Consider the following 13179-nt stretch of genomic DNA (forward strand, 5'->3'; position numbering starts at 1 on the left):
CTTTCTTCTCTTTTATCAAAAGTTACAAGTAGCATTAAAATAACATAAATAGAGGCGGAGCAAAGTAGGATCGAGAAGGATATTCAGTCACATTTTTAATAATAAAAAATTGTATTATTTATATATAATTAAAAAAAATTTAATATATATCGTAGATATTAAATTCATTTAACTTCGTCGTATATTTATTTGTTCATACTTTAAATTTCTAAATAAAAAATCTGATTTTACCGCTAATTAAATAAATCTTCATAGTTTAAGACTAGGGTATAACTTATCCATTAATTTGTGGAGATGACACATCCCTTTTCTTATGCTACTTATAAATCAACCAACTTTTCTGGAATGATCAGATCAACACGGTTTCAAAGACAAGATCAAAAGAAATTAAAGGAGGGAATATAATATTACTCCTCCGTTTCAATTTGTTTTGCCCTATTTTTATTTAAAAAGAACATTGTTTTCCTTTTTTTTAGAGCTCTTTAATTTTAGCTTTTCACATAACATGTTTAAGATCACAACATTAAATTATAGGAAAAATGACGTAATTACATGATTTGAATTAATTACAAAAATCCTCTTTTTCCTTCTCTTTCTTAATATCCGGATGGATCACTTCACCTTGATACATTATAACTTTGTTTATGTACAATATATCTGGTACACATGTTATTGTTGATACATAACCCCAATTATTTCAAACCTAAATCAGTTGGAATCTGATTTATAGTTATGTATCTGATACATAACTTATATATCTAATACATAAGGTATGTATCGTTTCTATATATCGGACAAAGGAGCAATGTATCCGGAAAAAAATTGAGATTAATGTAATTTGGAAAACTTTCAAAATATGATGTAATTAGTGTTGGCAATTTAGGTCATTTTTCACTGACCCGCCCAACCCGCCCATTAAATATGGATTGAGAGAGTAATTTTTAAATATAGGTAATATTTGGGCTTATATCCATATTTAACCTATTAAAATATGAATATTTTATGGATAAACTACATGCCATATATGGGTATGAAGTGTTTTTGTATATTTCTGCTAGTGTGTTGAAAAGAAAGGAAATTGGTGTAATTGTATAATAGTTTATGTAAGTTGCTTTCTGATAATACTTGTCTCTTTTGTTACATTTTTTTTTTGTTTTTTACATTATACTTGTACTTTGCCAAGTGATTTTCTTTACTTTGGGGTCCATTTTAATCAACTAAAGCATGGAGAGCAGAGCAAATGCATTAACTATAGAGTGGAAACAGAGTTATGAAATTATTTCAGCTCATTTTTTCGGAGATGAGAGAACTATTGAAGAATTGATACTCTTCAAATGGGTATAACTAGTATTTTATTCAATCCATATTTTATCCATATTAAAATGAGCTGGTTGAATTATAACCCATTTTTAACCCGCCCAAATTTTATCCAATCCGTCCATTTACCATTACTAGATATAATTAATATCCAAATTATTGGGGTTTGTGTACTTTATATGTCAAGAACAAATAAATTGCAATGAAGGGGTAAATAATAGTCCTAATGAACAAAGAAGAAGGGAACAAATTAAATAACCAAAAAATAAATAAAAATAGAATGAAGGAATAGGTTGGTTAGCAACGAGATTTTCTCAAGAATAAATAGTTTCAACTACTTAAAAATATGTTTATCGTAATGTTTTAATTATAAAGTTCTCAATGATATGAAATAGGAAAATACCAAGGGATATGTATTCTCGTAGAACATTTTCCTATTTTTTCATATTTCGTTGGTCAAAATATTTTAGAAAACTTTCTACCTTTCAATCTTTCACCCTATATAGCTCTCATAATATCTACCTAAATGGTACAAAATGTTTTTATATATTTTTGATCAAATATTTTTTTCTTCATACAAACACCCTAAATTAATATTTTTTAAAATACAATCTAATTAATTAAATTATGTAATTAAACAACAGGAAACAACTAAGAAAAATATCAGAAAATAAATAGAATGGTGGCTGATAAGCAAGACAGTAAAAGAGACATGAGGTAAGCCATTTCATATGAATTTTGTTCTTACACTTTACATGAGACAGTATTTGGGTCCTATTTAATTGAATAATAATAATAATAATAATTAATAATATCATAGTAATGAAATTAGGTAGTCAACAGAAGATGCATATGATATATAAAGCAATGTATTTGCATACCACGAAAATTTTAGTAACTTAATTAATTTATTACTATCTGAATTTTCGACTGATCGATTTTTCTATATATTTTTTCCAAGTGTGATTGCAGTCAAATGACTTTGTAAGAGGACACAAACCCATTTAGGCTATTTTAGGTTTTTATTGAGCGTAGCAAAATTAAAATTAATGATAAAGTAAAATTTTCATAATGTTCTACTTTTGCAAAAATATATATCGCACACTTAAAAAACATGCATAAATATATTTTTGCTATTCTAGGTTTTTATGTTGAATTAAAATTGATGATAAAGTTAGCGAAGTTTCTATAATATTCTACCTTTGCGTATTCTCTATCATTATTTGAAACTTCTAAATTAAAATTTTTTCTCTCTCTTAAATATCGACGTACGTCTAAAAAAACAAATTGCTATTGACTTTTTCATATATATATTTTTTTAAATAATAAAATAAAAGACTGAAGAAATATTGTTGTACTCCATAAAACTCCAACACCCTTATCCATGAACAATTTTTTTAAATGTCATTTTCAAATAATTAGCCTTGTCTGTTGTATCAACTTTTTTCTTTGTTTTTATTCCTATCAAAGTGATATAACTCACTCGATAAAAAAAAAAAAAAATTAAAAGGATTACCTGTAAAATCAGCAATAAAGGAAAAGAATCCTGAAAATTATAAATTGTTTATCAGAAAAACAGTATAGTTGAATTTATAATAAAATTAAGAATATGCATCTTGATTTAAATATGTTTGTGATTTGTGAATATATAAATATTTATTTGTTTCGGTTTATTTGGCTCGCATTATCCTTATTGAAGATCAACTTGACCAATTCTTAGTGAAATAAGGCCTACATTAATTCAGTTTCTAATTAAAATATAGAAATTCAGGAACCACAAAAAAAAATGAGAAAAAGAATAATACAATTAAAAATGTTAGTCAAATGTTTATTTAGTTTGAAAACATTATATTAAATATCAACCTATATTATTAATTCACCAATTAAACCATTCTATAAATATCTTTGACTTCAAAGTAAGTTATTTAAGTTTTGACCATGTGACCAAATCAATATTCTAATTAATAAGTAATAAAATGTTGTTCTGTTGTATATTTTTCTCATATGTTAAATATATTTTTTAAAGAAAATAATATGAATACTATATCAAAAATATTTTTTAGCGGTAATTAATTAATGATAATAGCTTAATTATTGCCAAATATGTTTCTTTAGAGACAATTATTGGTAACAATTACATTTTTGCACTCTTTATAAATGTCACTAAACACAGTAATATTGATAGAAAGTTTAACACTCTTTATTAATGAATATTTATACGTATATATATACGCACGCGTTAGACAGATACGATTTGAAAGTAATATAAACTAAATGTCAATTAGGAACAGAAAGTAAAGCTTTAAAAGTAATTTTGGTCCTAAATTCATACTTACTAATTAACTATATATACTAATGAGTTATGAGCCAATATTATGACAAAAGACTGGTGATTAATTAGTTGCATAAAATCTTGTGTGCATCATTCAAATCTACGATTTCATCTGAAGTCAATAACGCATTTATATATAAATTTGCGTTATATTTTAATTTAAAATTATTATTAAAATTCATAAATGTGAAATTCTTGATAAGCCTTTGACCTAAAAGAATAAAGATTTCAATGTGAACAAGTGCTATAGTTTTACGCTGAAAGAATATGTCCATATAATACACTTTTTGGGAATAAAAAAATAGACTTGTCTACAAATACTCATTTACTCATTTGCAAGTTTTTCAAATCCATGGTCCATATTTGGGTGCTCAAAATATATGTATAGATGTTTTATAGTTATTTTTTTTAATTATTATTTTAAAAAAATAGGAAATAATTTAAGATGGACTATAATTGTATTATTCTTTCATTTTTCATTAATTGTTTATGAAATGTACATGTTTTTTGTTCATTCAATCGAAGGTCTATCATTTTTTATTGTTCGCATACATTGTGTCCTCCTAGTTCAATTTCATCGATAGAATTACACTGAATTTATTATTGTACGTATTTTTAATATATAACACTCGAACCAAATTTTTTTCTAAGTCTACAAATGCATAAAAGTGTGATTATTCCTCAAATGCAGAATGCATGTTCACATTAATTATCCTTATTTGTGAGATATATTATGATCTGCTTATTATTCAGAATATTCAAACATATATGAGATCAACTTGCTCTTTTTTGATTAGTTAATTACAAGTAGAATTAAAGTAACTTAAAATTCAGCGTTTTAGATTAAGATAATTTATCCATTAATTTCTGGTGATTATATAACACATCTTTTTTTTCTTATGCTTTTAACAACTTTAGAACATATAATAAAATAATAAAAAATTCGATCCAGAAGAACACGGTTTCAAAGACAAATTAAAAGAAAGAAAAGGCCTTATAAAGCAATAAACTAACGAAGAAGAATTAAAGTAGAACCAAGTTTTTTTTTTTTGGAACAATCGGTTGAAAGAAGTGTATTTTTTTAGCAAAAAAACGTAACATAAGATAAAACTGAGTAATTTTGAATTGTTCAGGGATATATTTTTCCTGTTATCTAAAGTATAAATTAATTATTCAATTTTTTGCAAATATGATTAAAATTTGTAATATTTAGATTCTTCAAAGTTGGAATTCAATAGTGACAGAAATGGTCATATGTGCTCCATAACTATTGGTGTCATCACCCTGCAAAGAGGTGGAACTAACCAAGATTGAACACTAGCCCCATTTTGTAGATGGGTTGGGATCGACCTTCTATTACAGCAAACAATGTTCCACTAATTAGGCGGGGAAAATATCAAAAGGAGTGTGCATGTCTTGAGAATTCAATAAAGATGCTACAACATTTTAGAGAGTCAGAGCAATGTAGCTGAGAATTGAAATTACTAATTCTAGAAGTATATAACGGGAGCATGATTGATGACCTCTTACGAAATTAAAAAGTAGAAAAAAGGTATGTACATATATAGAATAATTAGGGAGGAATTAAAACGATTTTAGTAGAATGACGTACAAGTAATGCTTAGTTAAATGATTACGACTCCAACCTAATATGACTCAGAAGAAAATATTAGTATATTAGTACTTTCTCTGTTCATTTTTACTTGTCACTATTATTGATTAATATTTTAAGATGTGTTTCTTTTTATCTGGAAAATATTGCAACGTATTATGCTTTTTGTATAATTTTTAAAATGATTTAAATTTTAATTTTAAACTATTGAATAAATCTTATTAAATTTTTAACTTTAAAGTTAGTCAAATTAATTTTTGAAATGTGATCGACAACTATTTTGAAACGAAGGAAATAGTAGTTAGTTTAATTGTGAAGTATTTCATTTGGTCTGATGAATTCATGAAAATGATATGTTTGAACTATGGAGCAATAAGGTATAACTATTGTGTCTATATAAAATATGCTAATTAAAAAGTCAATAATTGAGAATATATATTAATGATGAGATCACCACTCCCATCACTAACCTAATTAAACACCCTTAATGACCAATTAAATATAATAATTATGTAACAAAAGGAAACAACTGAGAAAATTTAAGGAAATAACTAGAAGGGTGCGCTAATTAAGTAATGAGGTAAGCAATTTCATATGAAGTTTAGTTGTGCTTTCACTTTCCATGACACATACATTTTGTGTTAGGTCCTATTTATGGAAGAATATTAAACATAATAAGTATAAGGGAGAAGCTAAATATTGAAAATATTCTTAAATTTGGTACGAATTATTAGTTTTATTTTTGAAATATTGACAGCTTAAAAAAAACACTAATTTATTTGACCAACTACATTTAAATATACCCCTAATCTTGCCACATTAGTGAAATACATTCCTAAATTCTCGCCAAGTTTAGGGGTGTTTTCAACATTTCTCTCAGTTTTTTATTAAGAGTTTTACGCTCCTATAATACAATTTGAGACAACTTGCTATGTCATGTGGCAAATCGGGGGTGTTTTAAGTTCAGTTAGTTAAGTAGACGAGTATTTTTAAGGCTGTCAATACGTCGGGGAAGAAACTAATTATTCATGCTAAGTTCATGTGTGTTTTCAATACTTGCCTCTAATAATAATAAAGATATCACACTCTTTAGAAAGTCAAATATACTATATTGTTTTTTGTCTGGTGACACACTTTTCTTTTTAATCAATAAAAAAAAATCATCTTTTTTATAATTGGCAATAATTTGGACCTAATATATACTTATTATTTTTCATTTTACCCTAATGAAATAAGTATTTTAGACCACAATTTTCAAGAGATTATTTCTTTCTGAAACTTTATGTCAAGTCAAAAAGTATTATATATATCGAGACAGAGGAAGTAATAATAAAAAAAAATCATTAAGGTAGATTTATATACCATGGTCCAGGTGTCAAATCGAACATTGTTACACACTTTTGGTTTCTTAAGTAACATAAAACCCATAGTGTAAAATTGGAATAATTCAAAACTTCTTGTTATTGAAGGAACGTGTGAATAATAGTAGTAAACACCTTTTGAATACTCAATTTTGCATCTATTATTGACTCCTAAAAGTCCAATACAATTTTGCGAGCTCTATAAATACCCCATTTAACACCCATCAAAAAAACATCAATCATATTACTTTACTCTTCATTTATTCATCCAAAAACTATATATCCAATTTTTTTTGATTATTTCGCTAACGCATAACAAAATTTATCAATTATTTCTCAAAACATAAGACAAAATCATGCCAAGAAAAGGAATGAAAACTCTGAATTGGTTTTCTCCAAAACACAGTTCAGCAACTGATATGAATTCTCCATCTACTTCACCATTCTCTTCTCCTTCCCGTTTCGCCTTTTCGCCATCCAGGCCGAGTTTTTCTGAAGCAGTGATTGATCGGACAATCGAGATGGCTGAGCAGATGATCACGAAATGGGATCCTGATACTACTACCTTCGCTAAGGTGACTTCTCTGTTCTATGAGAATCGAAAAGAAGCTAAGGATTTCATCAAATATGTGAATAATTTACATAAGGCGATGCATTTTCATGCTAGTGAGAATTCCAGATCCGATAAGCTTGTTCGTGCTCAATCATTGATGCAAATCGCGATGAAACGACTGCAGAAGGAGTTTTATCAGATTCTATCAATTAACAGAGCACTTTTGGATCCTGAATCTATATCCACTGTGTCTTCACGTACTTCGATAAGTACTCAATCGAGTACCTCTGAGTTCAACATTGAGGATGATGATATTGATAATCGTGTTGCAATTGCTGGTGAATCTATTTCTGAAGTTGAGGATATTTCTAATGTTGTAATGGCGGATTTGAGATTGATTGCAGAGTGTATGATTTCTTCTGGATATACGAAAGAGTGCTTGCAGATTTACAAAGTTATACGTAAATCGATCATCGATGAAGGGATTTATAGACTCGGTGTTGAGAAATTGAGCTCTTCACAAGTTCATAAAATGGATTGGGAAGTTATGGATTTGAAGATTAAGAATTGGCTTAATGCGGTGGATGTAGCTATGAAAACATTGTTCGACGGTGAGAGGATTCTCTGCGATCACGTTTTTGCTTCCAGTGATGCAATTAGAGAATCGTGTTTTACTGAAATTTCAAAAGATGGAGCTATGATTCTGTTTAGCTTCCCGGAAATTGTGGCGAAAAACAGTAAGAAGTCGCCGGAAAAAGTGTTCCGTATGCTCGATATGTACACTTCAATCGTCGAGCACTGGACGGAGATTGAAACTACATTTTCCTTCGATTCAGAATCTGCTATCCGATCTCAAGCGATGACGTCTCTCGTTAAGCTTGGCGAGTCTATAAGGATGGCTTTGGCAGAATTTGAAACTGCTCTTCAAAAGGAATCGTCAAAAACGACGGTTGCCGGCGGTGGAATCCATCCTCTCACCATTGACGCAATGAATTACATCATTCTACTTGCCGATTACAGCTACGTACTCTCTGACATCCTCGGCGACTCTCCTCCTCCGGCTAAAAGTTCATTGCCTGAATCATATTTCGGTATGGCTGATTCCGATGAGTCTCCAGCACCGGTAATCTCACTCCGATTTGCTTGGCTGATTCTCATTCTTCTCTGCAAACTCGACGGCAAAGCAAAGCACTACAAAGACGCTTCCCTCGCGTACCTCTTCTTAGCCAACAATCTCCGGTACATCATCGTAAAAGTCCGTTCATCGAATCTCAAGTACTTGCTAGGTGAAAATTGGATATCAAAACAAGAGGGAAAAATCAAAAAGTTTGCCTCCAATTATGAACAGCTAGGATGGAGCCACGTCATCCAATCTCTCCCGCGAGAACCAAACGCCTCAATCTCTCCCCAACAAGTGAAAGAGATATTCAAGAGATTCAATTCATCATTTGAGCAAGCTCATCGGAAGCAATCTCTCTATGTCGTACCAAATAGTAAACTCCGAGATGATTTGAAAGTATCGATTGCAAGGAAAATACTTCCTGTGTATAGAGAGTTTTACAATATACATAGAGATACAATAGCAAAAGAGAGACATTCGAGTCATGTGATCAAATATTCTCCGGAAGATTTAGCACATTATTTGTCCGATTTATTTTTCGGACCGATCGAATCGGGAAGTTCATCGTCAGTTGAATCATCCCCATCACGTACAATATCATCACAATTGCAGTGAAGAAAAAAAAAAATAGAGTAATTGTTTATTCTTCTTTTGTTATCTCATGTGTAATTTATAAGTATGATATATATGATTCATATTAAGAAGTGTATACATTTGAACGAAAGGATTTTTGGTGTGCTTAAAACAGATGATATATAAGAATATTTCATTAAAAAAAAAAGTTTTTGCTTCTTGGTAAATTTTGATAGGTTAATAACCACCCTTAAACCAGAGAGGGTGGATCCAATACCATATTGGGTTTATTTAAATTTGATATATTTGACGTGGAATATTAATTTATGGGTAAAAAATTACAAAAATTGTATATATAAACTCATTTAAAATATAATAAATTTAAGACTAACTTTGAAATTTATACTATGAACCTTTAATAATGGAATTTATATAATATTCTCAAATTTAGAATTTAAATTTAATGAGTATTGTAAGATTTTTTTGAAGAATTAAGTATAATTTTTTCCAGTTTACGCATTGGGTTTCATAGTGTGCGAATGAAGAAAGAAGTACATAATATGTGAAAATCGAATCATCATTAAGATATTTATCAGAGAGATTTGATTATGAGATACAATCGAGGGCTCATAAAATTTAAAATTTTAGAAGAGAATATCGATGGCCTTTAATTTGTTCAACAGAGAGCAAACGGACGACAAGTGACTTTGATCTCATGCTGACCTTTACTTCGGCTACTAATATGGGGGTTAGAGTCACAAATAATGAATGAGAAATCGTTTAGCCGCCTATATAGTAAGAAAAACTTTGAGTTTTGATGGAGGCTGTTTGGAAGAAGAGAATATGTGACATACACTTAGTAAGTGACACATATCTTTAATTTTATGCCCGCAAAAGCAAAGGTTTTGACATTCAAAATCACAATTATTATCAAAAAAAGGTTGTGGTGAAGTGATAAGCACTATTTCAATCTTAATCAAGAGGTCTCGGGTTCGTGCCCCCTTGATACGAAATTGCCTTTGTTAGGAAACGTTTTACTAATGTGGAATTTTCCTACGCGAATATTGTACTTTCGCAAATATATTTTTGTCATGCCTTATTTATAAGAGAAAATTCATGACTAAATGACATATTAAAGATTACTTATTATTAGTCTTAAGACTTTCTAGATTTCAATGGTAACTTCATCTTTTTTTCTCGATTACATATCATCTTACGTGGAAATCATAATTTGTTATTGACTTTTTCATATATATATTTTTAAAATAAAAACACAAACAAATATAAGATTGAAGATATATTATTGTTTTACTCCAAAGCTCCAACACCCTTATCCATGATAAACAATCACTTTTGTTTTTTTGGTAGTTTCCAAATAGGTGGCCTTGTTTTAGAGTAATAAAAACTAGATGTCAATTTCGAACGGAAAGTAAGGCTTTAAAAATAATTGTGGTCCTAGTAAATTCATACGAGATAGAAGATGTTTTTATCGTTAATTTTAAATTCAGAAATATTTTTATTCCTATTAATATTCATGAAAAGATTATATATACATTAAGAATTTTGCTAAATATTTAATTGTGTATTCAATAAGTATTAGAGTATTGAAAAATTATGTCCATATAATCCACTTCTAGGAAATCAAAGAAATTATATATATATAATACTAATAAATTTAAAGGAATTAACCAAAAAATGATTGATCCGGTCCTTCTTATTATTATTTTTACAGCTAGTGCATTGTATTTATATAATTAAAGACGTGGCATCATACCTTCAATTTTCAAATTCTAAATTCATTGTCAATTGACATATTAAAGATTACTTATTATTAATCTTAATAAGACTTTCTAAATTTCAATGGTAACTTTCTCTTTTTTATCGGTTGCATATAATTATAAATTGCTATTGACTTTTTCATATATATATATATATATATATAAACAAAAACAAATATAAGATTGAAGATAAATTATTGTTGTACTCCAAATCTCCAACATATCCATGATAAGGAATCACTTATTTTTTGGGTAGTTTTCAAATAGGTAGCCTTGTTTTAGAGTAATATAAACTAAATGTCAATTTCGAACGGAAAGTAAGGCTTTAAAAATAATTGTGGTCCTAATAAATTCATATGAGATGGAAGGCATTTCTATCGTTAATTTTAAATTCAGAAATATTTCTATTCCTAATAATGTTCATGAAAAGATTATACATACATTAAAAATTTTGCTAAATATTTAATTGTGTATTCAATAAGTATTAGAGTTATATTTGAATTTCAAAATGTTCCTAGAAATAAATTTATAAAAGTAAAATCATGAATAAGAAAATTTGACGTACATGTGAACAAGTGTTTTAGTTTTACATTGAAAAGTTAGAAAATCAAAGAAAATTTATATATATATTATGATCTTCTTATTTAGAATGTTCAAACCAACGATATGCTCAACTTGCTCTTTTTTCATAATTACTTAATTACAAGTCAAGTTGCACTAAAATAACATAAAAATTCAACGTTTTAGATTGAGATAATTTATCCATTAATTTCGGGGGATTATAAAGAGTAAGCTCTTATCCGGTCTCCCGATAAAAAAAAAAGATCTATTTTTTTTTAGTATGTTTAAAAAAGAAATATCTCTTTTTTTTGGCAACACTTTAATTTCAACTTTCCACTTATATGTTTAAGACCACAAAATTAAAGAATATTTTGATACATTTGAAATAACTTTAATTTAGAACCATAAAATTGAAAAGTCTTCTTTAATTTTTTCACACTCCGTATCAAATCAAATGAAATCACTTTTTTTTTAAACGGAGAGAGGGACAATAGATGAACAAACCAAAGCAAGCATTATTAGGAGTTGCTAGAAGCAAACTAATCACGATGATGACATCAACCCAAAAAAACCCAAAAAACCCTTAAGGACAAAGATTAAAATATAAAATAACTATGTAATAAAACGAACCAACTCAGAAAATTTCAGGAAAAAACTAGGAATGTAGTGTTTATAATATATATATATATATATATATATATATATATATATATATATACACTATAATAGTCGTGAAGAAAAAACAAATACTAACTATAAGAAAAGAAATATCTTTATTGGGGTAGAGTTATACGTCGGATTAAGAGTTGTGATAGAGTGATAAATATTTCTTTATCTTTAATACATAAGAGTTTTAAAGATCAAAATTTTCACATTCGAATCCTCTTAAATACAAAATTATTTTTATTATTAAATTTTTTTACCTCCAACGTGAAACTTCTCAACGATATATATTGTCTTATGAACTAATTTCACATGAACCATCATCATTAGCAAAAGGAAACAAGGGAGAAAATAACTACTAGATATAATGGTGGCTACTAAGCAAGGTGCTAAAAAAAATGAGGTAAGCAATAACATATGAATTTTGTGCTTACACTTTGACTTCTACAGTATTCATTTGTTTTAATTTTATCATGTGTCAAAATCAATTTTACTATTATTTTGATAAATAGCATATTTGTATTGAAGTCCGATTAATTTAGATTTACGTTATAAAAATTCTATTATAAAAAAACACTATCTATCAAAAAAAATTATAACCAAAATTTAAAATCAAAACTTTTAATTAATAAAGAAACAACTATTTTCATTCCACCACATTCTTTAATAATCTAATAAACAACTTGTATGCATGTATATCTCACATAGACTTGAAATAAATACCAAAAAGTCAAAGCACACAAAGTATTTTAAATATATTACAAGTTGGGGTAATTGCTAGATCATTTCAATATCTTAAACTTAAATACATTGAATTAAGACATTATTATAACTTATAAGAAAACACTATTATATTATAATATAAATATAATAACTGCAAATATATGAATAATTTAACTCAATATTATTAAAAGCACGTGTGAATAATAAGCCTTTTAAAATAATTCAAACTCCTCATTAATCCTACGTGTCACGCGTGAGATTGCTACTCCTGCGTTTATTTCTCACAATAGCCTATTATTAAGATCTTTTTTTACTTTTAATTTCTTTTCTTTTATTCTTCTCTAGCTAAGCCACCCAACTAATTAGGAAAAAAAAAATACGTTTTTAATATTGCCTTTTTTATAATTATGTTTTTTTTTATAAAAAATTTGTGGGACCAATGAATCAACTTTTCAAACAAATAAAGTGCTTAATATTTGTTCATGTATCAAATAAAAAAATAAAGAAACTTTTCGGTCGAATCCAAATTAATACAAATAAATTAATACAAATAACAGATATCGAGTAAGAAAAGGTTTCGTCTAGT

At 27.9% G+C, this 13179-nt stretch overlaps 1 protein-coding gene across 1 annotated transcript; it reads left to right on the plus strand.

Annotated features, from left to right (window-relative positions):
• Positions 1–6863: 6863 nt before the first annotated feature.
• Positions 6864–9061, plus strand: LOC125871831 (exocyst complex component EXO70H1-like). The gene has a single exon (XM_049552513.1). The coding sequence runs from the start codon at positions 6979–6981 to the stop codon at positions 8908–8910; it is 1932 nt and encodes a 643-aa protein (XP_049408470.1). The 5' UTR covers positions 6864–6978; the 3' UTR covers positions 8911–9061.
• Positions 9062–13179: the final 4118 nt, after the last annotated feature.

Source organism: Solanum stenotomum, chromosome 7, assembly GCF_019186545.1.
Source record: "Solanum stenotomum isolate F172 chromosome 7, ASM1918654v1, whole genome shotgun sequence".
NCBI classification, from domain to species: domain Eukaryota; kingdom Viridiplantae; phylum Streptophyta; class Magnoliopsida; order Solanales; family Solanaceae; genus Solanum; species Solanum stenotomum.

Excerpts from the sequence above, each read along its gene's own strand:
- LOC125871831 (XM_049552513.1), top strand. The coding sequence starts at position 6,979 with ATGCCAAGAAAAGGAATGAAAACTCTGAATTGGTTTTCTCCAAAACAC.